Below are 27,812 nucleotides of genomic sequence, written 5' to 3'. Positions count from 1 at the left end.
CAGATAAGTATACAAGACATGTAAGGCAAGAAGTTGGTGCACTCAAATACTTCATACATGAGAGAAATCACCTCGTTTCAGACTGGATGAGATTCTAAGACTTATTTAAATGTCTTTCATTTTCTTTAAAGTAGTTTCCATTACAGTTCTTCTGTAGTAAAAATTGTCCTCATTTTCAAGTTTTAATTGCAGTTATTTCTACTACAATATGAAAACCCACTAAAGTTACTGGATCTAAGAGTACCCTTCACTGGCTTTAATCTGGAGAAAATTCAGCTTCACAAAGTTTTTAGAATCCTTCTTATTTTACAAATAGAACTGAGCAGCTGGCTATTTTTATCTGTGTTTAATTTGGCATTTGGCTTTCCGGTTAAAATACTCTTCAGTGCACAGTAAAAGCTGCCATCAGCCAATTTATTGGAGATTCTCAGAGCATACTTTAGTGGGGACCTTCAGATGTCACCTCCTGCTGACAAGGGCCCTTTGAAAGACAGCATTACTCATGTAATTGTTTAGGCTTTCGCTTAATGATAAATATTAAACTTAACATGCTGCTGATATTATTAACATTTTGCTCCAAGTTCAAAGCAGCAGGAAAAAAAGCTACTTATTTATAACTACTGTTTTCTAAAACACTAGTAATACAACATAATTAATGTGTGCCAGATGATGCTACATAAAATATTTAGCAAAATGTTAGGCATGTAACCCAGACAGTTTAATCCTTTTATATCTTACAGCATCTGTTTTGCCTAGTTAGGACCCAGCTGCACACAAATCCACAGTTATGTAATAAAACCAGTTTCCTATGTCCTGCACGTTCTAGTGGCAGCTATGTTCAACATTGGTAGTGGCACATTATGGCTCTAAAATGCATCTACTGCAGTGCTCAGAAATACAGATCTTACCTGATAACCTCATGTTAGGAACACCAGGTGCAGCGCAGCAGTGAACCAGCTTCCATCAAAAACTACAGAGTTGCAATTTCAGTACAAATATTGCCCAGTAATTCTTGAAGCACTCAGAAAACATCAGAACTGCTGTTCACATAAAGAAAAAAAACCAAAAACCTGGGGCTTTATGCCCTGTTTTAGGCTAAAATATATCTTTCATTTACTACACAATCTTAGGTTGACCACTGCATGTACACTGAGCATTTCAAAATAAGAGTCATGCTGCATCCTTTACACAAATATTTTGATTGTGGAAGATACGGCATATACAAGTGGATTCTCAATATATAAAATGACCATATTTACTGCAGAGCATTCAAATCAATACATCCTGTCACTACAAGTATGCTGGAAGAAACTCCTGTGTAAGCACCCTTTTTTTGTGTGCTTGTACAGACTGCATTATGTCTTGCACAGACATGCATAACCCAAACATGGCTGCAGAAAAATACAGAAAAACATGAGTTTAAAAATTAAGAAAGGAGTTGAAATGCTCCAGTATCCTGTTTTAGTCATTGAAAAGAATCACCATTTGCACTGAGAGATGCACTGTTTTTCTGTAAAATGAACAACTGGTATGAAAGAATTTTGACAATTGACAACATGATTAATGAAATTGCTGTTCGGGTAATGCTCATTTTAGAAAGGTATAAAGTTGATAAAATTATTTGAGTTAAGTAAGGACCATTTTCCTGAGGAATCCAGTATCTTGCATTTTTCATGTAGAAGATTATTAACACGGTAAAGTCATTTAGCCCTTCTTTCCACGTCTTTTCTCTCTATAAAATATTAAACACTATCTTAGATGTAAAAAATGCATTAATGCCAGCTGCTTCTATTTTTTTTTGTGGCAACGTGTACACTGTACATTTCCATTAGGATGATTTAGGAAAAATCACTGATTAAATTTCACAGTTTGTGTGTTGAAAGTTGTCTTTTGTAACAGATTTTGTTTACCTGATATAGAAAAAAGTGGTATTTTGTACAGAGTATTTATTATATATGTTGTATATCTGTAATATACCTAAAGATGTGGAAATATCCTAGGTCTTTTTAGCTTGCATCAGTTTATCTATTTTAGATTAAAAGTTCCGAAATATTCTGCTTTAGAAACTTTTAAAATCGTACTGATTTAAAAACTTTTTTAAAACCCCAACCCTACTGAGTGTTTCATATGGAATGGAAATTAAAAGTTATTTTTTTCGCTAGAAGTCACTTACACTTGTACCCTCCCAAAACCACGGTGCAGAAGCAGCAGGCGTTGGCCGGGTGGATGTGCCGGAGTTATTTAGTGCTGGCACTGCAGCTGCCGCCGCGCGGGACAGCGGCCCCGGCCCCGCTCAGCGGGCACCTGCTCGGCCTCGGCAGGAACCGCTCCCGGGCTGCGGGACGGGCACGGGGGGCCGAGCCTGTGGGTGCAGCGCTGCCGCCTTTTCCCCGCGGTACCTGCCGGGGAGCTCCTTCGGCACACCGGCTCCCGCACCGCGCCTCACGGCCCGGAGGGGCGGCGCGGGGGAGGCCAGCAGTGGGTGCCGGGACGGCGCTGTCCGAGGTTCCCGCCCCTCGCGCCCCCTCACGGCCCCCGAAGGGCGGGGCCAACGCCGCCCGGCCCCAGCGGCTCCCAGCTCTCGCCGCCGCGCCCCGTCCGCGCCGCGGGGCTCGGAGGCAGCGGGGGCCGTGCCCCAGCTATGGCCGGGCGCGGAGCGCGGCTGCGCTGCGGTCGCCCCCCCTCCTTGCTCCTCCTCACCTGGCTCTGCGCGCCACTGCTCGGCCAGCCCGGAGCCTCGCACGCGGGTAAGGTGGCTCGGGGCGGCCCCGGGGGGGTGAGGGTCGGCGGGGCCACTTGGAAGAAGAATGAAGGGTAAAAGGCGCTCCGATGAGGAGCCAGGGGGGTGTCGGAGGGGAGGGCACGGCCGGCCGGGGGTTCCGAGCCCTCCTGGCGCTGTGCAAGGACGCCGGGGATGGAGCGGGTGGTACCGCGGCCCGGGGTGCGCCGCTGCCCCTCCCGGCTGTGGCCCGGCTGGGAGCGTAGGCAGCGGGAGCGGTTCCTGAGGGGAAATGAGGCGGGATTTTGCGTGTGGGGGGTAAACGCTGCCGGCAATGGGGTCTCTGCGCACCAGCATCGTTTGCCGCGCCATCAGCTTTTCCCGGACGAGGTTAAAGTAAGGCTAGTGCCGGGTCCGGCGGTGGCTGCTGAAGGAGGATCGTAGAGCTCCGCTGGCTTTAAGAAAACGAGCGGGACCTCCGGAGACCGCGGTCGAACAGGCTCACCAGGGCTGCCCCCTCACAGAAAAGGGGGAAAATGTCTTTGCCAAACTACGGCTTTTCAGGTGCGTTAGCAGTCTTGAGTGCTTCACATTTCATTACGCAGTGGGTACACTTTCTAAATGTAGTATATATCATGCTTTAAAGATCTCAGCTGCCATAGCTTTCAATTTTTGCTCCACTCACTTTTTGAGCGGAGGTGCAGTTGTAGTGTGTGCTCTGCATCTGCAGCTGGTACAGAGGTAAACTTGTAGAATATATTTTAATAACTGTAATTCGCATGTGAATATGACTGCACATGAAAACAACCCTCTTAAGAATTTATAACAGAGCTCTCTTTAGTTTGGTCATGCGTTATTTCTTTGACTTCAAAAGAGTCAGTCTCGTAATTCAATCAGGATTTAACTTCCCGAGTTGAAGGATGTAAAATAGCATGTGAAGCTGGAGTGGTCATAGACTTACACAAAGATTAAAGGAGCAAAATCACTGCTCTTCCATAGATTTATTTAGAAACAGTTGTTTCAAAACGCTGCACTTACATAATTTGTAAGTACATTGCCAAGAGTTTTGCAGAATGTCTTGAAACGATAGCTGCAATAATTACAGGCAGAAAGAAAACTAATGAAAGATAAATTTGACCTTTTTTTAATATTAACTGAAAATTGAAAAAGTGGTTGTAAATATGGTTTATGGAAGGTTGATTGTATCAACGTCTTGGTTTTAATTCAGCCTACAAATACTCAGTCTTATTGCTGAATGTGATTTAAAAGATTATTCTTTGTTTCAACATTTGGAAAAGTAGTGCTTTTCACGTTCGTCATGACAGAAGATGCAAAATCATTATGTTACATTTTATGATTTATATGACTGCATGGAATTACCTGCAGTCAGGTTAAGCCAAATTTTTCCTTTTGGCACAAGCCAGCAGTTTTGACTTAAAAGACAACTGATCGTACATAGTGAGGCTAAAATTTTCTTTTCACAACTTGTTTTTTCTAAAATAAAATTAAATTTGCTGTAAGAGTGCTTGTAAATTAATTTGGTGTTTCCTTCAGTTAATAGTGCTTGGATAACTCTGAATTGTCAGGAGAAAATAGTTGCTGATTTAAAATATAGTCAAAGTATAAGTTTTGTTCTTGCTCTGAATTTTAAACTAACAGGTGAGACTTGAACACCCAAACGGAGGTGAGGTTAACAGCAACCTCTAGCACTGCTGTGCTGTGCTGCAGACCTGTGATAGTGTTCCTTGGCAGTTCATGCACCCAAGCGTTTTCCACTCAGTTTAATGAATCAAATCCTTCTCCCTACCCAAGAGGAAGCTGCAAACCTTCCTGCTTGTATGGGTTTCTTGTGATTTTTCTCTTAAAATATTTTGTGCTTTCTTTAGAGATTCTTAGGGGGATAAACGTGAGCATTGATTTGTGGAGAAATGTCTGTATTGGTTTGTAGAAGGAGCTGTGGAAGGCAGTACCTGCATAGTTTTCTGCTTTTTAGAATGGTAAAACCTGGGGTTTGTGTGATGTTATAGGTTTTGAAATCTCCTACTCTTTTATCTGGTTTTGAGCAATGTAGCTCATTTCTGTGAGCTGTAGGGTTGTATGTTCCAGTGTATCCAAGACTGGAATGAAGCTGAGTGGGCAAAATGCTACTGAGGCAGAAGGTAAGTCCAGTGCCCAGTGTCTGCAGCACCCAGCCCTGCACTGGCAACAACCTGTGAGAAGCCCAGGCCTGTTTCTTATTTCCGTAAGGTCTTATTTATGTATGTTTTGGATTTGTGTTTAATTCTGTGACAGATAGCCTCTAAATTTATAAATGGTTCTTCTGACAAGATTCTGCATACTTGTTCTTCCTTTTGCTCCTTGTGCTATCTGCACTTCTATACACCCTTTTGCTGCTCTCTTTCAGCATTCCTCGGTGCTGACTTCACAGTCCATCTTCAGTGTTTACTGACAGGTCAGCAGTCAGTGAAAATGATGCCGTGATTAAAAGTGGTACAAAAGAGAGATGACAAAATCCTGGACTGGTTACAGAGAAGTTCTCCTGACTTCAGCGTGACAGAATTTTTCCTCACGGGAGGCTGACGAGAGGCAGCCTTTTCATGGCCTGGCTGTTGGGCAGGGAGAAGGATCCCAGTTCTGTCTGTGGGAAGCCGAGTGGAGCACGTTAGTGTGTCAGTGAGCTCGGGAGAAGGTGCTGTGGCACGGCACAGACCTGCAGTTACAGCTCCAGGTGGCTGTCACTGCTGCTGGCAGTCGTGTCACTAGAGAGGTCAGGAAGCTGTTTGGCACATGGTGTGTACTTACCCGAGAATCCATAGCACAAGTATGCAGAAAGGAACGGTTTGTGGTGCAACTAGCTCTTAATCTAAAGACTGTCAGTTCACATCTATTTCTTGGTTAGTTTACAAACTACATGGCAGTCTATTATGGTTACTAATCAAACTTGTAAATGTATTTAGAAATATGTGCCATAATTATACCTTGTTGCTAAGCTGTTAGGGGATAGCTTCATTCTACTTTACAACTATCAAGTTGTAACTTTAACCTTTCAAATTTGAGCTGAACGTAAGAAGCACCTTCCCTTCTTTCTGTGAGCAACTGTTGTACCTCTGTGTATATTGGTAATTACTAAGCAGTATTGCAGTTCCAAATTCCTCATAGTTTCCTGTCCAATATGTGTCATTTTATTTTGCTGCTGGTTGGCCAGATGTTGATGTCTAGGTAAGAGAGAAGGCACAAGTCCTCCCAGTAACTTTGAAGCCACCTCTTCCATGCTTGTAGTTGTGGTGATGGGGTCTGCCTTTATTTTTTAAACAGGGGAGGAAAAGATAGTTCTGGGAAGTTCAGAATGTAATTGTTAGCTTTTCTGACTTTTGTTCAGTAAATGGAATAGTGTTAGTATTGCTGCTTTGACTTACAGAAATCCTAGTTAAGATGATTGTGATCTTTCTAAATGCTTGCTGTTAATTAAGCGCTTGACTGTGATTGGATTCTTGGCAATTGCTAATGCATAGAAGGAAAAGTAGGCCAAAAAATTAAAGACCATGCTGGAAGTATGACTCATGATGCTTTTCAAAGAGGCAGGGGAATCAGTACAAAAATAAAATTTCCATATAATACATTACCTGTCTTTTCTACCTAATGAAGTAATGGTGGGAGATAGTCTTAATAAATATACTAGAGTACTGGAGGCAGGTGTAGTGTATATATTCATTCACCTTCTCCATTTTTAAGCAAATTATTAGTTTTAGTATGTAGTAGTTAGATCTGTGGACAATAGTCTGTGTTATGATAGCCTAGAGTTAAATAATATAATGTTAACCACAAAGTATGGGTATTTTACAATGTTTATTGTCCTCAGTAGTAGGGGTTTTTTTCATTATAATGGTATATGATTATAAACATGCATTAGTAATATATATTACTTCTGAATCTACATCTTAACATTACACTTCTAAAAAGTGACCCTTTTCCCTTCGAAACTGCACCCAGTAGTGATGCAAAGAAAGCCTGAAATCATTAACACTCGATTCTGTCAGTTAGAAAATGCTTTGAACTACACTGTTTAATGTGTAAGGAGCAGCGTTACACCTGCAGTCCCAATCTGGCTCTTAGACACTTTATCTAAGGAAATGCAGAGGAATACAGTTCAAAGAAAGCTTGTTATTTGGAGAAACATGGCCTCTGATGTTCTCCTATTTCAAACCAAAGATTTATAAAAATACATCTGAGATCAAGCTGTAGCACTAAGTATTTTACTGGTAATTCTTACAAAGGGAATAATGTTGCTAAATCATTTTAAGATGCTAGGAAATTTAATCCCATAATGGTACAGTAAATTACGAAAGTGTTATTCTTTTGTGAAACCCATCTTTTGTTTCTTATCTACAACATTTTAAAAGTCTGTCATTAGCAGCTCATGTGAAATTTTGACTTGAGAATGTTAACAAGATGAATAGACGTGTGCGTTTCATTATGCTATTCATGCATCTGAGGCCCATGTAATGCTTCATCCTATTTTCTAAATAGTTCTTCCAAAGTACTTTAATAAAAAAGTTTGTTAAATACTTATGGAGGAAATGGTAGAAACTAATTTTTAAGTACAATGTTTCCAAGGTTAAGTGTTTAATTAGAATTTTTACCTAGTCTTTTGTAAAAAGTGTCCTCCAACTACTTCAGAGTTTAAAAAATTTTGAATTATTGGTCTGCTTTGTGCATAAACATTTGTCTCCTTTGTGCAGAATTAAAATTTAGGCCATCCAACATCATATGTGACTTAGGTGGGGTTTTTTGGGGTTTTTTTTTGTTGCTCAATATGAACTCATACTGAGGGGCTATGAGAAGAGTTTAAGGTGCAAATAATAAACATTGTCATTGGGAGTTACCACTGAACAGTGCAGAGAGCTGCCTTTGATTTAAACTGCAGAGGTTATCCGGCCTCAATAAAAATGAAGACGTACAAATACAGGCAAGCTTAGAACTGCCCTTCAAAGGGTGCAGATCTTCTAAGTATTTTTTAGTACACTGAGCTAGTGGCAGGGGTGAGTGTTTCCATAATCTCTTGCCATCTGATTTAGTATGAGATTGTGCTCTGAGTTGTTTGTTTGCTAATCTTGCTAGTCATAGGTTTTAACCTCTTTCTGTTTTTCTCCAACCATCATAGCTAGTCTGCTGCCTTAAGCCACTAAAACTGTTTTACCTGTTCTCTTCTCTTTACATTTTTTCCACTTGTCACCAGCTCTTCACAATTTTTTTAATTGATGTTAGTACAAGGAGTTACTAAGAATCACCACCCTTGTTATAATCTTAAAATCATACAGATATGTGGAAAAGAGATATTAAACACATGCAGTCTGTGTAACAAATTATTTCAATGGCCCTATTAAATAAAATGTACAGGGTAGGGGTGATTACTTATTTTATTTTTGCCAACTCTTAATATACTGTTACCATTCCCAGCCTCCTCATGGAGCTCTCCTTTGTTTAAGATGTCTTTTATAGACCAGTTTGCCCCAGCATATTAATAAACAGAATAAACTAGAAATACTGAAAAGTGTGGATACATCCATGATCAGAAAAAAAAGAAAGAAATAATTGAACTATATTGTTAGTAAATAATGGTCATTGTAATAGGTCAGTGAGTATACTATAGGTCTGAGTATAAAATATTTGAAAAATAACCTGTTAGTATATAAAGGCAGTAAAGGAACATGTCCCCTTTTAGCATAGCAGAGGAGATGCTGTTTTTTAAGAGAAGCTTAATCTGGAAACAACATGTACCCTGAAGATGCTCAGGAGGTCATCTTACAGGAACACAGAAATGGTGAAAGTGCAACTTTGCCTCTGCATTGCTTCAAGGTCAATTAATGGAGAGATAATATCCAGCTGCGTAGTCAGTCTTGAATTGTACGAAAAATTCAGTTGAGAGTTTTAACTGGAGGCGGAAAATGTAATTAATGCTAATATAAAAATCAAGTATTTATGAAATATTAGACTGAAATATACTCAGAACCATTAATAATTCAGGAAATAGGGATATAGAAATAGAGAAATTAAGTTGTGTCTTCAGGAAGCACTCTTTTCGGTGTCTGTAAAATGTAGGCTTGGCAAATCTTGATACAGTTATAAATGAGAAAAAATCCTTGGCTAATGAGGATATACCGAACCACTTAAATATATTTTTGGCACTTGTACATTTACAAGGTAACTTGTACATGTGCAACATTCTGTTGCTGGATCCTTTTTGGCAGCAATTCTTATGTCCTGTGAGTTTTCCTGTATGCACCTGAGGTATCTCAGTGGTACAGTGTCAAGTGCCCATCAGATCTTTGCACATCCCACAAGTCAACAATCTTGAAATGGAGATGTGTCAAACTGTAGAACATGTACAAATAATGTATCTCAAAGAACAGTAGGTTTGTGAGCAAATGAAATACACTCTAAACAGATAATTTGTATTTTGGAACCGAAGGGTGACCTGTCTTAAACCCCAAATGTTGATTTGACCCGCAGCAAGAACTGTTCAGCAGCACATTAGTGAGGGTAATATTTGTAGGAGGAAGGAGTCCTGCTGCTCCCATTTTGCGGGTCCAATTTCTTAAGCTACGTTTTGCTTTTGCTGCTACTATGACACTTCAGAGAAATCTGGTTAGTATTTAAAATAATAGTTCTGCTGGACTGCCCCACAACTGCAGTGCCAAAGGAGGGGAACTGCCTTGTTGGGCTCTGCAGTGCTTTGGGTGTTTCATCCAAAGGACCTGGACATGAAGCCTTTTGCAGCACAGCAGAAATCCACTGCTGTCACACTTTGATGGATGCGAGGGAACTTAAAACTTAGGCTGCCCATCTTAATTTGTCTAGGCTGCAGTCACATGGAACTGGGTTAGGTCAGTTCAAATTAATGGCTTAAATGGTGTTAGCCAAGCCTCTGCCACAAATGCCAATTCATGGAACTGTTGGTCAAACTCTGAGGTAGCTTTTGCGAGTTTTGTGGGAATGAGAACTGATACTCTATGCAGGTGTGACACTGCCTGACATACAATGTAGTCATCCCAGGCAATTCTAAAATTCTAGTCCTCTTCAGTATCTATGAATCGCTGATTTACTGAGTGTTGATGGTAATGAACTTCAAGTAGACATTGTTTGTGCTGCCTTTAATTGATACTTTGTTTCCTTTAGCTTCTTTTATGAGAAAGATTAAATACCACCAATGTTTTTTCTGCTTGTATCATTCCTAGTTGATCTACTTCTGTTGTGTTGACTAAATTCACCTCCTCTCCAAACAAAGTAATGTTAATCTTCTCAATCTCTCCTTGTATGGATGACTGTCTCTGGTTTTAATCTGTTTATGACATTCTCTGGTGCTTTTCTGCTTCTGATACATGTTTTTTTAGATGGATGCTGTTAGTGAGCACATGATTTCTAGAGAGGTCATGCCATAGATTTATGTAATGGCATAATATTTTAAGTCTGCATTAAAAAGAGATGGTGGTGAGGTCTGTTCTTTTGCTTATGCTGTCCCTTAAACTGATGATAATAGTTGCTATGTCTTTTTTTGGCAGTAGTTTCCTTTTAAATCTCATTGGTAAGTAGTAAAAATCTTTATCTAGAACATATGTCTGTGTTTTCTGGTGGTCACCCTAACATGTCTGAGAATTGGAGACCCTTTTGTGCAAGGTGGTGTGTGTAGTTTGTGCTTCTCGAGGCAGTGGCCATCTTCAGGTATTTCACACCATCTTTGAAAGCTATTCTTACTTGAATTACTTATCTAGACACTGATCTTGCCTTTTTTCCTCCCCTCTATCTTACCCAGAATGACTCCTTGAGAACTATGAAAAAGAACTAGAAAGGTGCATTCCAGTCAGTGTAACATTAGAATAGGTAGAGTCAACTGGTAAATAGTTTGGCATATGCATCTAAGATGCAAAACAGTGTGAGGGAAAGTGCTCTACAAGTGCAGCAAAATTTATACATGATAAATGTTCCCAAACGTTAGAAGAAGTACATTAAAACATGAGGAGACTGAAGTTTCAAACTGGATTGCAAGTTATGCAATATACTACAGACATGTATAATGTGGATGTAGGTTTTTAAAAAGTACCACCCTGTTTGAGACTGACAGAACTTCAGTCCCTCATAGATCAGCTTTCAGTTTTAGAGAAGTTCCATAATTGCATGGCATTGGGTAAATGATATAAGAGCTTTTTGCCTACTGAGATTATCTTAATGTTCTTGAGTCATCCATTTCAGGAGTGTGACAATGGTATGAGGATGCTAATCAAACCAGGTAACTTTATAAAAGTATACTTCCAGGACCTTGGCCATGCTTCTAGAGAGAAGGGGATGAGATGAGAAAGAACTCTGCACAGCTGTAGCTCTTTGGACACAAGAATGCAGATGTACACTGCTCATTTGAATCAATGTTAATACATTCTTTTTTTTTTAATATAGCTGTATCTGAACCTTCTTTTATTGCTAAAAGTGAAGATCGTTTGTTTAAGCATTTATTTGAAGACTATCAAAGATGGGTTCGTCCAGTGGAACACTTGAATGACACAATAAAAATCAAGTTTGGCCTTGCAATCTCTCAGCTAGTAGATGTGGTATGTACAGGAAATAAGTTGTATTTTTCCATTAACTTTAGAAGAATTTCATGTGAAATAATTGTGGCTGTTTTAGCTTAAACACAATAGATTAAGTGTCTAAAATTATTATCAGTTGTAATAAAAATGCACTGTAGATGGATATATGATGTTCTCATATAAACATACTTAGTGATTGGAATGCTTTCGGCAGTGTATTTTGTATTTCAAGTTACAGACCTCTGTGAACTGAAGCAACTGTTTCCTATGGATAGATTTTTTTTGTGATATATGCTTTATTTTACAGGATGAGAAAAATCAACTGATGACAACAAATGTATGGTTGAAACAGGTATGTGTAAAATACTGATAAAAAATTCTGAAGCTTCGTAACTGCAAATCAAAATTTGGGAGAAACTTTTCTAGTTAACTGTATATTCAAAAAACTTAGTTCTTGCACGAAATTTTATTTCACACAGTATCGTTATAAAATGTCCCTGGAAATGCTTTAAAGGATTAATTGTGACAAACCTCTTAAAAAAACCCATAGCAACAAGGTAAGTAAAAATTCACCAAATTAAAAGAAATCTGTTATGGTATTGCATGACCATTTAATACATCAAGGAGTGTATTTCCAACCATAAATTGCTGCTTCAGTACAAAAGTTTTCATTCAAAAGCTTTATTAAGAAAAGTATGGTTGGTGTATTCTTCTGTATAATAGTTTTGAGGTCTTTTTCCTGTGGGATGTTTGAAACTATTGGATATACATTATTGAAGAATTCCAGTTTCAATTAAATATGCTTGCTAGAAGGAAGTACTTTTTCCTCTGAAGAATATTTGGGTTTGGGCAGGAAAAATCCTCAAGCTTTGTAATTGTAAGGGTCCGGTACTAAACTTAATTGCCACTATTTACTTGGGTAATGCTGCTCACAGATCATTCTTGATGTAACTGAGAAGAATCTTTGCAGATGCTGGTTATAGTTAATAGCTTATGGAATTATTTTTGTTTGGGCTAATTCCTTTCTGTTTATTTGATTTTTTTTCCTTTTGCTTCCCATTCCCTTCTTTTCCAGTAACTGTAATTTTAGGCCAAGTTTTTATTTTTAGGAAAACTTTGAGACTAGTCAGCAAAAATGAGATGGCCGTGTGGGTTGATGATACTTTGTGCCCTCTTTAATAGTTTCTGCAGATCTTCTTGAAGTTGAACCAGTTTCAAGAGTTGGAGCCATGATGGGGTTTTTTGTATAATGAAAATGTCTAAATTGCTTCTGATTAGCTTCCAGTCATTGGTATTCATCCAGAACAAGCTTTTTTCAAATTTAATTTATACAATTAAATTACATTATAATAGCTCTTACTTATAAATACATGCTCTGAAAAAGGAACATCTTATCTTAAGTTCTGTCAAGTAGCTCTTATAACAGAAAACAAATATTAAGTGAGGTAACTACATGTCCGTTCAGCAAATTCATTGTTTTATGCAAATTTAAGAAGCCAGTTTGTTGTTAATTGCCTCATTATCTATTTTCATGTAGTATCACCCTGCTTAAATCCACTTCCCAATAATAATGATTTTTACGTCTCTCATATCCACAGGAATGGGTAGATGTAAAATTAAGGTGGAATCCTGAAGACTATGCTGGGATAACATCTATTCGTGTCCCATCAGATTCTATTTGGATTCCAGATATCGTGCTGTATGACAAGTAAGATTTGAATCTTCTCATACAAAATGCATTTATGTTATAACTTCACTGGCCAAACTGCTTCTAGGAGGCTTGTTGGATAGACATAATGTGTACGTTTAGTGGGCTAAGAATCTGTGGAAGAATTTGCCTCTGAATCCAAATGGACTTTGCTGCCATGTTAAATGCTCCAATGTTTTGCTTTACTTCTGAATGGAATTTCTAGTCCCTTTGAAAAGGTTATTTCCATTTTGTTGTGTAAACTTTTTTCTTAATTAGAAAAAAATGTCTTGCAAAGTGCTGGGTACAAATAGCGTAGAGTGATGGGAGGGAAGCAACTAATTTATGCTGTTGTAGGTCATATTAATGGAGTTAAAGTCAGGTACATTTAACTGTAAGGGGGGGTTGCCTTGGTTTTGGGTTGTTCTTGGTTTTTTCTTTTGAAAATTAACAGATCTCAGACACAGTAACTTTTGAATTAACCCTTCTGCACAATTTGTGTGCATTTACAATGCTTTTACATTTCCTGACTTGTTGAGTCAGGATAAAAGGCTGTTGCGGTGACTGTAAATTCAAGTTTCGACACAAGTATTACTTTACCTGTTTCATGACTCTTTTTCTTCAATAATTATGATTTGGCCAAATTTAAAAGTACTTATTCTGTATTACTAATAGAAACACCAGAGCTGGGTCATGCTATTAAAGATCAGGATTTTTCCAATCTTTTCATAAGTCATTGGGACCATAGAAAGTTGCACAGATCTTTTCAGGATTGGAAAATATTCTTCTATCTTCCAAAGCTGTTTACCTATGTGGGATTCAAATTTGAGGAAAAATGTTGACTATGAAGACAATACAAAATTTTGTCTATCCAGGCATAAATAATAGAAATGACAATAACAAAGCATAATTTCGTATTTAAATGCACTCCCACACTCCATTGTAATTACATGCATTATCTCTCTTCTTTCAGTGCAGATGGACGTTTTGAGGGAACATCTACAAAAACTGTGGTAAAATATGATGGCACCATTGCTTGGACTCCACCAGCAAACTACAAAAGTTCTTGTACTATTGATGTAACATTCTTCCCCTTTGACCTTCAAAATTGCTCCATGAAATTTGGTTCCTGGACTTACGATGGCTCACAGGTTGATCTAATTCTTGAAGATTATGATGTTGACAAAAGAGATTTTTTTGATAATGGAGAATGGGAAATAGTCACTGCAACAGGGAGCAAAGGAAACAGGACTGATGGATGCTGCTGGTATCCTTTTGTTACATATTCATTTATAATTAGACGTTTGCCACTTTTTTACACTTTGTTTCTCATTATTCCTTGTATTGGGCTTTCATTTCTAACTGTCCTTGTCTTCTATCTTCCTTCAAATGAAGGTGAAAAAATTTCACTTTGCACTTCAGTACTGGTATCTTTGACTGTCTTTCTTCTTGTTATTGAAGAAATTATTCCATCATCTTCTAAAGTTATTCCACTCATAGGAGAGTACTTGGTGTTTACTATGATATTTGTGACCTTGTCCATTGTGATAACTGTCTTTGCTATCAATATCCACCACCGCTCCTCGTCCACACACAATGCGATGGCACCCTGGGTTCGCAAGATATTTCTTCACAAACTGCCCAAGCTGCTTTGCATGAGAAGCCATGTCGATAGATACTTTGCTCAGAAGGAGGAAACAGCAAATATGAATGGATCAGAATCATCTAGGAACACCTTGGAAGCAGCTCTGGATTCTATCCGCTATATTACACGACACGTTATGAAGGAGAATGAAGTTCGCGAGGTGGGTATGCTAGTCCTGCTGCACTGATTTTGTACGAGTGGAAATTAGAAAACCAAGTAGTGGTTTACTGTGCAGTTGCATATTAAAGATGTGCTACAGCTTTTGTACTTCACTGAAAGCTGTGTAGTTGTTTCCACTGAAAAGATGTGCAACTATGGTACAATACTGAGAATATTTGGCTGATACAGTACAGTCTTTGGGTTCTTTAGAAGTCTTTTGCTTTCTTCTAGAAGTAAGTTCTTGTCATTAGTTACACATTGTGAGACACTCGTCTATTACAAGAGCATGTACTGTAACTGTTCCCTACAGCACTGCTGAGATGATGAGAGAAGGAGCTATTTTTCACTTTAATGTTGTACCTGAAGACTATCTTGAAAAATGCAGTTGCCTTATATTTTCCAAATAAATACTGGCAAGACTTACCTTGCAGTTTTCAATTCCAAATAAGGGCTCTAACTCACATGTATTAGTTTAAATACAAGCTATAGCCATATGTTGGTCATTTTGTGCTGAGATCAAATATGGACTCAATGACTTCATAACTGTTCTCTTCTACCCTTACTATTATTTGTCTCTAAGTCATACCAAAAGATGTCAGAGGCTTTTTTCAGTCTGTGCATTTGCACTCTGAATTGTCCTTAATAAATGTTTACAACTTTTGTGTAAGAGCATTAAAATCTCTTTTCTTTACATGCTTTTTACGCTAGCACCATAGGTACATCAGAGACTTAAATGCTATTTCCAGTCTAGTGTAGAAGTTTGTAGAAATATAGAAGTTTATTGTGTACTGTCTGTTTCTGATGGCAGAGCCTGAGGTTCTTTCAGTTTATATGGGAATTGCTGTCTCTGGTTGCTGAGAGTGTGTTCTCCCATACTAGACTAGGAGTAATGTGCCTCCTCTGATGTGCCTTCTCAGGACTTGATTCTGACATTGTCACAAGGGATGCAGCCTAGATTTTTAAGAAATATATCTGCTGTACTGTTAAAGCAGCATCTAATAGCCCTGCATTGTATGAACAACAGAAATAGAATAGTTTGCTATTAAATACATAATTTCCTGTAAATTAAAGGTTGATTGTGAGTGACAAGTGATAAGTATTTTGTTTTACAAATGTAATGTTGTTGTGACTGTAAACCTTGGAAATTAACATACAGCTGACTGGGGACTCACTTGTTTTATTATTACTGGGCTCCAGAGAATGCAAGCTTTAATTACAAAAGTTGTTAATAAATGCTGGACACCTAGTGTCTGGCTATTGGAGCCTTACATCTTAGGAAGCATTAGGCTTGGGAAATGTAGATAGCTCCAGTTCAAATCCAAGACAATTGTTTGGGAAGGTTTTAAGTTGCTTGCACAATTATATCTGCAATACTTGCAAAGCTGTGTATAGATATGAATAATTTTATCAAAAAGGAAAGTAGTCTTGAAACTACTGTGAGTATTCTGCCCAGTGTATAATTCTGTGGAGCAGTAACTTTGCAGCTTTCAGCTCTTGTTTGTAACACAACAGCTGCTCTGTACTAACGATTTAAAAAAAAATTTTTTATTATTACTGTTTGGGGAGGTTTGGTTTTGGTTTTCTGGTTAGTTTTTTGTTGTGGGCTGGTGTTGTTGGTTGTTTGGGTTTTCTTTACAACTTTTGCTTCCAACTCCTGCTTGGGAATTCTGCTTTATGACGTCACAGGCCATGAATCCTGCAGTATGTTAGAAGATGGCAGACCAGTCTCATCTCTCTGTAGATGAGGATGTTTGGTGCTTGTCAGGGTCAATTTCTGCATCAAAATCTACATAGCTTATCGATCTTCACAGAGGGAAGTTTGCTTCTGTTCTAACTCACAACGTAATTGTAAAATGTTGTTCAAGAGGGTTATCATATGGACATGGTTGAAAAAAGTGTACTTTGAAATAACTAAGAATTGCAGGATTTGGTACTGTGTTTTTACCTGTTCTTGCACACACTGACCAACTCTTGTGCTCTTTCTCTTTTAGGTTGTTGAAGACTGGAAATACATTGCTCAGGTGCTTGATCGAATGTTCTTATGGGCTTTTCTTCTGGTTTCAATAATTGGATCACTTGTGTTATTTATTCCTGTTATTCATAAATGGGCAAGTATAATAGTACCTACCCATATAGGCAGTACCAATGCATAAATATTTTCGGAGCCATGTCCTACTGATATGTCTCTGAGTTTTGCAGTAGCTCTGTTTCCATGCATGTTCTTTGTAGTCATGTTTCTGCTAGAGTAAAAAAGAAAAATCCAAAACTAGAAAATTAGGTTTATCTTAAAGCATGGCATTCCCAGGACACATAGAAGTCAATTTGCTTATTGCCAGTCTACTGAGTTACTGCTAAGCCAGGTCAGAATTAAAAGAACCTTCTCAAGCCATTGCATGTATGATTTATCAAAAAAGCATACACTGACACCTACTGTGAAATAGAAGGATTTAAATTTTTTTAATGATAATCACTGTAGTCCAATTATTAAATTACTATATAAATTGCTACACTGAATATTAAATATTTGCAGTTACACAGTAGAGTTGCTTATTTCAATTTAGTATACAAAGGAGAATTTTTATCAGCTCTCTTCAGTGTGTTGTAGAAGTATGAAATTTCGCCAGAGTAAATTAAAATATAATAAAAATACAAGTTAAACTTCCTGTATATCTAATACACAACTAAGAACAGCAGTTTGACCATGATTGGCCTTTATAACTTTTCAGTGGAATTTGCTGCTAAATTTTAAAGCTTGTTAATTCTGTGATACCAACAGGAGCATTTAACAAGCCTTAAAATGCCTAAAGCATATGTGTATATTGATGTCTCCATCAGCTTTGGAAAGGAAGGCAAAGGCAGTTAACTGAGTTCCCAAGTTGTATTCTAAGGGGCTGGAACATTCAGATTTCTTTACTCTTGATGAAGAATTTGATACAGTATGTGAGTTTGCAGACACATTAATTATTTCCTGTCTTTGGGTGTTTCTCAGAATTATTTAAGCACAGGCAGAAGGAATTTGTGGAGCATCTTTCTGAAGGAAGTGGGTAACGAATTATCATGCTGTAGAACCAAATACAGATGATTAATGATTTTCACATTTATTAAACTGAACTTGAGAGCTACCTTAAATTATTTCTTTCACTTACAAAACCATATGTAACTCTAAGCAGCAAGGACTTAGAGTTTTCCATATTTCCTTTTTCCTAAGATTGTTGAAAACGAACTTGCAACTTTTCAATTATTCCATTTAAATACATTCTTTACATTGATTCCAATGCCACCTTTCTTCCTTTCTTAATAGCTTTATTTCTGGAAAAGACTCTAAAATAGTTGGGTATTTTCCTACACCAAAGTTGTTTTAGTGTTGTTCATAATATAGTTGCATCCTGTAGGGCTAATACAGGAATGCCAGGCTAGAGCAAGTCTTAGGAAGTTTTTGTTTGTTTAAATTACTACATTAATAATAACATGTTTAGGTGAGAAGTTTTAATGTAAACTCTGGTATCTTCAATAATTTTACATTTTTATAGTGATTATAAATTTGAACAACAGATACTTGTTTCTCCCATACCCCCTCCCAGATCTCCTTTATAATAGCCCTGTACTGATTATAATAGTTATTACTTATGTCATAACATATATAATTAAATATTTATTTCAAAATGTTTTAATTTGCAGGATATTCTTGGTTTTGTGTAGCTTTTAAAGGCTCACAAGTAGGAAAATGATGTCAGGCAGGCCTTTTTTGTTTTGTTTGTTTTTTTAATAGCAGTTAGGGAGTCACTCTTCTTCAGTTACAATTCAGTTACATCTGACATTGGATATCCATGTTTCCTCTATTCCCATCATAACTTTAAAGGTGAATTTTCAAGATTATCTGATTTAATTCAGATATAAGAGCTTTGACTTTCTCAGTTTTACTGAGGTTAAACAGTGCATCAGTGACTTTCTCTGTGTGCAAGTTGCAGAAATACTTCAGATAGCTTGTTTCCTCTTCAAATACAACATTTCTTTTTAAAGTCTTCCATAGGTTTGAATTACTGAAATTTACCTGAAGAGAAAGCAAAGTGAGTAAAACTGTAGATCAGATATATATCTTTATTTTTTTAACTCTCCATTTCATCTCTTTCCCCTTGTTAAGTGATGACTCCAGGCTGCCCAGTTATATCATGATGGGCAGCACATTGCCCAGTGGAGTCACTCTCTTTGTTACAGTAACTCACAATTTTTGCAAATGCATGAATTTTTTTTAGTGACTTCTAGTCTGATCATGGTAGATTCAGGTAACAGCTGACATTGGAATCCTTGGGGTCTTCTGCTTATCAGGTGTGTCTGAAACAAAAGAATGTTAATATACTCAGAAGCATGGACTTTTACTTCTGTAACTTATTGCTGAATGTATTGAACTGTAGGTAATGGTACCTTACATAGATTACTGTCACTTGCTCAAAATAAATGAAAATAAGGCACAATTTTCAACAGTTTAATTCTCTTTATTTTCATAAATGTTATATCACATGATACACTGTATTTCCAGAAAGTTTTCAGTTTGGTACAGAGAGAACAGTTCATATTTTTACAAAATATGTACAGTGTTTTGTTGCATTCTTTATTCATGCTCTTAAATAATCTGCAGTTACTGATGAAAAAAAAAAAATATGTATGCCTAAGCAACAATTTTAGCACACTTTACAGGACTATTTTGTCTACCTGCCTTCCCTTGGCATGAAACACTTTGCTATAGCAGGATGCCTCTGTATCCAAACTATCCAATCAGAGCATTGTGATCCTTTGCATCACTTGCAGACTGTCTTAGTGTGTGTTTCACTTGTACACAATTCTAAACATCATTAGGTTTGAGCAGCTTTTTTTTCTGATGGCCTTCACATACATTGCATTCTGGGGATACAGAGAGTTTACTTTATGACTGCTTTATAACCATCATCTATTATTTACCTATTTGTTTTCCTTTTGTGATAAACTTCTCGGTCCTTTCTTGACACTGTGTGGGTCAGTTTGTACAGCAGGTGGCAATGTCTGCATTCCAGCAGTTTGGTACTTGTGCTTCCCACCATTCCATCCTCATGAGGGTATTCATGGAACTCACTATGAACTCCTTCCAGAAGATCCTGTCATGGTCTGAAGAGGCTTGGCACCAGACTAGGAAACAAACCTAGTAGGCCAAAGCATTCAACCCATCTTGACTTTCCAAATATTCATGTAATTTTCCATTTCTTTATTAACCCCTTCTTAAATAATTGCTATGAAGTTTAACACACTGCTTCCATCTTTTCCAGTTATTGAGAGAAGTAGCTGTAAAGCATAGCTCGTATTACTTTGAGATTCGCTGTCATAAAGGTTCAGAATAATTTCTTTTTCCGCATTCTGAACAAAGCCGCCTTGGTCAAGCAAAGTTTAAGCCAAGAGAGATCCTTGTTCTACTACACATGGAAGAGACATGAGGTGCTGGGAGGGGGATGCAGAGTTGGTTGGCAGTTTTATTTGATTTCACAATGTTTTATTTAATCTTTACATTTCATCTCCAGCCATCAAAGGTTGTAAAAACAATCCTGCTGTTCCTAGAATACATACCAGGATGAAAACCCATAGAAAAATACGATCAATTACCATGGCAACATATTTCCAATCATCCTGAATCTGGAAAAAAAAAAAAAATAGCAAGTTGGCATGTTTATTAGGTGAATAAGTTGCATTAGCAATAATACCATTTCATATAGGAAGTGCACTTTCTTCTGTATGTAGATATCTTTATGTATACACAACTTACACATCTGTTTTCACTGACAAATTAATTCATTTTGAAGAAGCTTTATTTGCATATGCTCTTTGGAGCAAAGCCAAAAGCTGCTGCTTCAAATCCAAAAGGTTGATCACCAAGACACTGGACTTGAGGAGATACAACTTCTCTATTCCAAAGATGAAAGTGTAAAGCTTTAGATTCTTAGATGAACAGGTTTGTCCAGAAAACGTTACTGAAACAGACTGCTCCTGCTGGTCTTTAGGTAGTATGTAAAAAGCAAAAATTAATTGGTATATAATTATTTGGTATGTTAATTACATAGTACTGAAATTTGACTGTTTTCATGCATAATGCAAAATTCATCTCTGTCCCTTTCATGTAAAAAGGGAACCAAGTTTCAAAAAACAACAGATTTTTCTAATTTTCTTTTTTTTACAGTGAATGTTCTAGCAAGAGTGACACTGAAGTATTCTATATGTTATATATTAATAGTAACTTGGTGATCATTTTAGTTACTATTGAGATTACAATTCAATTTTTTTTTGTTTTCTTCAAGAATGATAAGAAATGAATAATGCATTTGTTGTTTTTAAAATTTGTTCTTTTTAGCTTAGAACTTGTTTGTTAAGGGAAACTTAAAAACCCAAAGCAACCCTGTATTTTCTGTACCAACTAAACTAAATAGAGTTCTGATTTCAGTATAAACAAAGTGAAGTTAGAATGAAGTGCCAGAGTGTGGGGATTTAAATTCTGTGATAATTGTGATGGTGTGGCTACTGCTCATAGTATGTTTGAGGAATATAATAGAAAAAAAAATTTAATTTTTTTTTCTCCTTTATTGTGTTAAGATGCAGCTTTGTGAAAGATGCCGGTCCCTGTCTCGCAGTAGTTGCCTCATTTAGCTACAGCACTTTACTCTGCAGCAGCAACAGAATGAGCACCATCATCACTGTGAGGGACATTCACTCTTACATTTCTGTTGTTGATGGTAAGCTGTGGGAGGAAGAATGTAACTTTCTAAAGGCCATAGGGTCAGCAAATTCCACTATTAAGATTATAACTTGGAAAATCCTAACTTCAACTCTTGTGGGATGGGTGGTCTCGTATGTTCCCCTAGCAGTGGTTGCCTTAACATGCCTCACTCAGTACACATTGTGAATAAAAGAGATCATTGTGCAGCAGAGCTGCTTCTCAATTATGTAAGTTCAAAACTGCACATACTTGTAATACAGCTTGTGTAATTTACTTGCATAAAATAATGGTCTCTGTTATCTTTTTTGTCTGTTTGTTTGAGATCTTTTTCTTACCAAACACACTAATGGCAAAAGGTATCTGCAGTTTGAGTAACAGTAAAATATGTTCTTACCTCTTTTGCTTCATTCTGCATTTTCATATTTTCTGCAATGTATTTCACACTTTCAATAGCATCTCTCATTTCTGGTGACAGAACTGAGAATGAAAGCATAGGATCTACAGACTCAGAGCTTGAACTTCTAGTGAGATTGCCACTGAAATCCGAGAACTTCGTGCGCTGGTACTGACAGCAGCTACATGCCGTATCTTGACATACAAAGCCATCTTTACAGCATTTGGTTTCAGAACCGTTGATGCAATTTAAGTTTGAAAACTCAGAAGTGAATAATGGTTTTGGCTTCTGATTATTCTCTTCATCACTGGCAGGCCTTGTCATGAACATGATCCGGGGAAGTAAGTTCAAGAAAATGGTTCTCACCCACACGGGCATTGTGTGTGTCTTGGGTGTTCTGTAGTGCACATTTAGTACAAATACTGTTATGACAATTGATAGAGTTACAAATATCATGGTGAAAAGGAGGTATTCCCCAATAAGGGGAATTACCAGGGAAGTAGAAGGTATGGTTTCTGTGATAACAAGAAGGAACACTGTTAAAGAGAGAAGAACTGATATGCAGAGTGTCACCTTCTCACCACAGTCTGAGGGCAAATAAAAAACTAATACAGTCAGGAAAGAAATCAGCAGGCAGGGAATAATCATATTGATAGTGTAAAATAAAGGTAAACGCCTAATGTAAAGAGAGTATGTGATGTCTGGATATATCTCTTCGCAACAATTGTATTTGATGTCGTGTTTATACCCTGGAGCTTTAATTATAGCCCATTCTCCACTCTCCCAGTAATCTTTCAGGTTCATTGTAGAGCCAATTAAAACTAAGTCAATTTTGGCTTTGTCATAAGACCAGGAACCAAACTTCATGGTGCAGTTCTGATAATCAAATGGGAAGTAGGTTACATCTATTTTACATGAACTTTTAAATATAGCTGGAGGTATCCAGGTCACATCACCCGTGTATTTTAAAAGGGCCTTTGTCTTGTCATCAACCTGGAAATCCCCAACTGCACTGTAAAGCAAGTAAAAATAACAAAAATTAGAATGATCTACTCCAGGTAGTTCCATACATTCAGATCATATACATGAACTCTTTATTTTGGGGAAGTCAGCAATTACTTGTTTACTTGGAGCTCAGTTGCTTATGCAAGACTGAGTCAGTGACCGTCATAAATTTGCACAGTTAAACTGAAACAAAAGCTCTATAAACTCACCAGGGAGGAGTTGGAAGGAAATACTCTCTTATTAATAGCATGGCTTGGTGCAATCAGTATTCAAAATGGCAAATAACAGATTGCAAATGGCAGTCTGACTAGATGAGTGTTGTAGGCCCCTGCCAACTGAACTATTTCATTCTATTCTATATCTAGATTGATCAAGCCCATCAGAACTCAAGGGGTGGTAAGAATTTTACTGATACTTCCACCTCTTCTGTGGACAGTGCAGGTAGTAACTGTGGAAAGAGGGATTAGGTTTGGGGTCTATCTTTGCATAATGAGTGTATTTTCTAAGAGGTTTTTTTAAGTCCCACTTTGCTATCTTATATGATCCACTTGAGTAAATGAAAAAGTAAAATTAAAGGGTAATTTGAAATGTTAAGGCCCCAGTTAGAAAAGGAGTGTCATCACTGTTGATCCATAGACCTGAGTTTTGGATCTTGTAGCTGAGTCCATTTCATTGAGAATTGCTTTCTTACAGATCCATTTAAGTTATAGTTTGGCTCTTCACAGTCTCAGAAACTGACATCTAAAGTAAAAGGTGTCAAATTGTGAATTTAACTGCTAAAAAGCTAGAATTTGCATTTCATTCAGTTAAAGTTGTGATTCACAGGGGCTTGTGAAGGGGAAAAGCCAAGTTCACTTTGGCCTGCTCACTTGCAGCTCCAGGTTAGAGCTGATTCCTGCCCAGTGATGCTGATGTGGCTGGCATGAGGGTGAGAACAGCAGTGGGGGGATGCAGGACACAGGTGTGTTGAAAAGCAGCTTTTCAGTGCATTCTGTGAACTTGCTGCTGATTTTTTTTAGAACTGGTAACATCAACCCCTCTCCCTGAACTAAGAAGTTAAATATGCAAGAGCCTTACTTGTTATATAAAACAATATCTGGTTTCCAGATCTGGCCAGATGGAACTCGGATGAATTCAGCACCTCCATAGTCTGCTGGATTCCACCGAAGCTTGTAATCATTCCAGATCTAATTATGGTAGAAATGAGTCTATGTTAGGTTTGTGAAGAAACTGAAATTCAGTGGACTAGATCTGAACTGAGTGCTGTCATATCACTTCCATGGTTGATTTATTTTGGATACTACAGTGTTTAGATGTTTCTTTAACAAACACATATGTGTGGTGTTTTTTCATATGCAGATTTTAGGTGGGCCTAGATAGCTAGACCTTGTTGGTCATATGCATATATGACTTAAATATATGTGACTGTCCCAGGAATGTCTACTCAATAGCTGGAACAAGGTGAAAGAGGGACTAAGATACAGTCCCACACTCTCTGAAAAGAGAGTAATAATAACTTTGATCTCAAAAAAGCAGGTATCTGTGGGACAATGAAAAGAGATTCCTGGAGGCTGTGGAGCAATTTGTGAGCATCAGTCGAGGGACCTTGGGTAGATGGGTCAGAGAGAGCTCCAGGGTGTTACGGCTCAGGTAACAGCCTTTGTCGCTAGGACTTGTTAAACCCCATTTTAACGAGGTTGAATATCAAGGTGAAGGTGGGAACTAAGTTGGTTACTAAGCTGACTGCAAAAGTTATTAACTGCATTTTTAAAAGCCATTTTAACGTGAAGTACACATTTTTGGTTCGTTCTCACTTTACGGGAGCTAACCAGCACCAAGTGGCGCTGTGCGGGACCTCCATGCCGAGCTGCTTCCCTTGCGTTGGTGTCTGCCAAGGCAGCGCGTTTGGGAGTCTCCAGAGAAAAAATCTAGTATTTAGCGACTGCAGTAAGTGTAGCAGCCTTCCTCCGCTCCTGTCCCGTCCCTTCCTCCGCTCCTGTCCCGTCCCTTCCCGTCCCTTTTCGCCGGCGGTGCGGCGGCCGCTGGGGGGCAGCAGCGCGCCGGGGAAGGGCTCGGGCGGCGCCGCCGGCACGGAGCGGAGAGCCAGGGATGCTCTCCTGGGATTCTCTCCCGGGATGCTGTCCAGGGATATTGTCCCGGGATGCGTCTGTGCCCCGAGGGACCCGAGCCTGGCGCCGCCCCCGCGACCCTGGAGCCCGCAGACGCCTCGCTGGGCAGGCGGGTCCTCCCGCCCCGGGTCGCCCCGGTGGAGCGGGGAACACTCCCGCGCTGGAGGGGAAGTGAGTCGGTGCCGTCTGCGCTGTCACTGAGCGCTACTTACGTGCTTCAGCCACAAGTTGGTTTCCATTATCTGGTTGACTTCGTCCTGGAAAAGAGAGGTGTGTCGGGAGATGTGCCGGCCCTGCCGCGGCGGCCGGCGGGGCTGTACTCACCACCTTCACCAGCTGCGACATGGACACCTCGAACTGGATGATGACGGGGTCCGAGACGTTCTTGACGGGGCGCACGAACTGGTTGTAGCTCTCGAAGAGGGCCGCGTAGAGCCGGTGCTCAGCCTCGGAGCCGCCGCAGCCTGCGGAGGGCACGGGGTGAGCGCCGGGCCAGCCCCGTGAGGAGCAGGGCCGCCCCGCTACTGAACTGACTGCCCAGCATCCCTGTGCGCTGGGCAGAGCCCCAGCCTCACCTAAGCGGGGAGTAGTGTGCCATGGGGGACATTCGCTTGGGCTGCGAGAAGAAAAGCAGTGAAAGGTAATGCTATGACAGAGGTTTCCTAACACACGTCTGCAAAGTGAGTTAAAAAAATAGTTTTGGGGAATTACTGAAGAACTAGGGCTGCAAAAACCGTTTTCCCTCACAGTCCCAATCCCCCAGACCTGGCAAGGCCACAGGGCTGTGGAACAGAGGAAAGGGAAAGTATAACCCAACAGACCAGGCCTCTGGTAAGGGGTCAGAACGCCTCGCATTAGGAAGAGTCCCAGGAAATGAGAAGTCTGCTTTCTAGTCTGAGTCATGACTGCATGATTACGGTGAGGATAACAGCCTGCTTCTTAAAATATAAAAAAAGAAAAAAGATTAAAATTTGATTAACTGTTACATTCACAGACTTTTCAGCACACTCAAAGAAATGTGCTAACTACCCCTTTATTATTCTAAGTAGTTTTTATTTATAGTAGATTCCTATTGTCCTTTTGCCAGTCATAAGTGCAGTTCATCGTACTCTGTGGCCAACAAAAAAGCTGCAAGCTGAAATTCTTAACAAGGTACTTCACCTGTTTCAGGATGAGCTGTGAGAGCTTGTATTTTACACTACTATTTTACTATCAAACTAGGCAATAACCATCCTGACACTATTAGAAGCCAGTGGCCTTTTTATTTTTAGAGAGCTATCTCAAACTCTCTTCTGAACTACACATCCTCATGAATTCCAACTGAAAAACCAAAAAAGGTTTTGTCATTAATGGATAGCACTATGCAAATTTGGCAAAGTCACAAACTGAATTCTGTTGAACATATTCTACAGTTCCTTTGAAATGGAAATATGAATATTTGCAAGGACATGTTTATTTTTTGCCAGTTGTTTTTTAGTAGAGAAAGAGGGGGGAGGCAGAAGTATCTGCAGGTGACAGATTGCACCAGGCAGGTGTTGCTTTCGAATCTGTGAGACCTCACCTCTCCCTAAGACAAGAGGGTTCCCCTCATGTGAAACTGTTCAGCTAAAAGGTCTTTGGTTTGGTGTTGTCTGATTGGTTTTTACCCCTTGTGCCTTCTCTTGTTCCCTTGGAGTGCAATTTTGTTTTCAGATTAGTGAAATCATTCAAGCTGGCTTGCTAACTAAAAAATGAACATTTTTAACTGCCAGTCTTGCTTGTACTATTTGTTGATATCTTCTACCTCATAGATTGAGATTTCCTGGAATAAATACCCTTCAATCTTTTAGATAAATAATTTTAAATCTAGATGTTAACACTATTATAGTCAATCCCAAATTGCTAGCCTTTTTACATGTCACCAGCACTCTAATTAAATCTAGCATCCACTGTCTCTAGAGAAGTGCATTTATGTGGTTTTTCATTTAAATATCTCGTGCTTTCCATATCTGCAGAGAGAAGACATGCTGTTTGCAGCACATACTTAAAGCTCTTTAATGTTGTCACTTTCTTGTCTTCTCTGCAATATATGAAACCACACCTTTATGTATAAGGTGCTTTTTCTTCATGTTAAAATGGCTTTATGTGTCCTGTTTGGTATCTTTAATCAGGACTACCTAACTACTTTGCAAGGATAAACTTAAAAAAAACCCCACTGAACAACAAACTATGTAACAGAAAGAGCTGTACCACGATTCTGTCCATTTGCCCCTTAGGCTGGAGAGTGCTTCTGCACTTCTTAAAAATAATCTGCTCCCCTTTTCAACCCTCCCTTCACCATCAAAGAATAACAAATTAAGGATCACTCACCTTGACAGAGAAAGCAAACAGCAGCAGTTAGAAGGAGAGTGTTCAGGCTCTCCATGGTCTTATGAATTACTGCCTGTGGACAGGGGCTGTTGAGGATGAGCTTCACTGCCAGGACTGTACGAACACAGGGAGCGGGGCGAGCTGTGCTCCTCCGATGCGTGAAATGCCTGCAAGCAGCAGCCGGCAGGACCCTGAGCACAGCTCTGCGCACTGAGATCCCATTAGGTTTGCTGTGCTGCCCCCTTTCAAGCTACCCAGGCTGTCAGAGCTTTGGAAATGGCAAATAAAGTGCAGGAAAAACAGATGTTATTGTAGGCAAAGAGCAGTCTTCTGGCACAGATAGTAGGCAAGATTCCTTAAAATGGTGCATAAATGAGCCTGGTAATCTGACAATGCTGAAGAGTTTTCCAGCC

The 27,812-nt window shown here is 38.9% G+C and overlaps 2 protein-coding genes across 4 annotated transcripts; one reads left to right on the top strand and one right to left on the bottom strand.

The window, feature by feature from the left end:
• The first annotated feature begins 2,568 nt into the window (after positions 1-2,568).
• On the top strand, positions 2,569-21,821 carry CHRNA5 (cholinergic receptor nicotinic alpha 5 subunit). 3 transcript variants are annotated; one of them, XM_042021822.1, is made up of 7 exons: positions 2,570-2,747; positions 11,168-11,319; positions 11,606-11,650; positions 12,897-13,006; positions 13,959-14,790; positions 16,781-16,810; positions 21,399-21,821. In XM_042021822.1, exons 1-7 carry the CDS (start codon positions 2,642-2,644, stop codon positions 21,450-21,452), a joined length of 1,329 nt encoding a protein of 442 aa, XP_041877756.1. In that variant the 5' UTR covers positions 2,570-2,641; the 3' UTR covers positions 21,453-21,821. The 3 variants fall into 3 exon arrangements, with proteins under 3 accessions (XP_041877757.1, XP_041877756.1, XP_041877755.1); XM_042021823.1 differs by lacking the exons at positions 16,781-16,810; positions 21,399-21,821 and having other exon boundaries at positions 2,569-2,747; positions 13,959-14,252; positions 14,632-14,741; XM_042021821.1 differs by lacking the exon at positions 21,399-21,821 and having other exon boundaries at positions 2,571-2,747; positions 16,781-19,261.
• Positions 19,262-27,812, bottom strand: CHRNA3 (cholinergic receptor nicotinic alpha 3 subunit). Its single transcript, XM_042021820.1, has 6 exons — positions 27,400-27,812; positions 25,375-25,514; positions 25,263-25,307; positions 23,999-24,108; positions 21,917-22,928; positions 19,262-20,447 (listed from the first exon to the last, which is right to left on the bottom strand). Exons 1-6 carry the CDS (start codon positions 27,452-27,454, stop codon positions 20,319-20,321), a joined length of 1,491 nt encoding a protein of 496 aa, XP_041877754.1. The 5' UTR covers positions 27,455-27,812; the 3' UTR covers positions 19,262-20,318.

Source organism: Corvus kubaryi, unplaced genomic scaffold, assembly GCF_017639235.1.
Source record: "Corvus kubaryi isolate FWS band 111438036 unplaced genomic scaffold, C.kubaryi_AGA036_p1.0 37172, whole genome shotgun sequence".
Taxonomy (NCBI): domain Eukaryota; kingdom Metazoa; phylum Chordata; class Aves; order Passeriformes; family Corvidae; genus Corvus; species Corvus kubaryi.
This window is presented reverse-complemented; position numbering and strand designations above follow the sequence as displayed.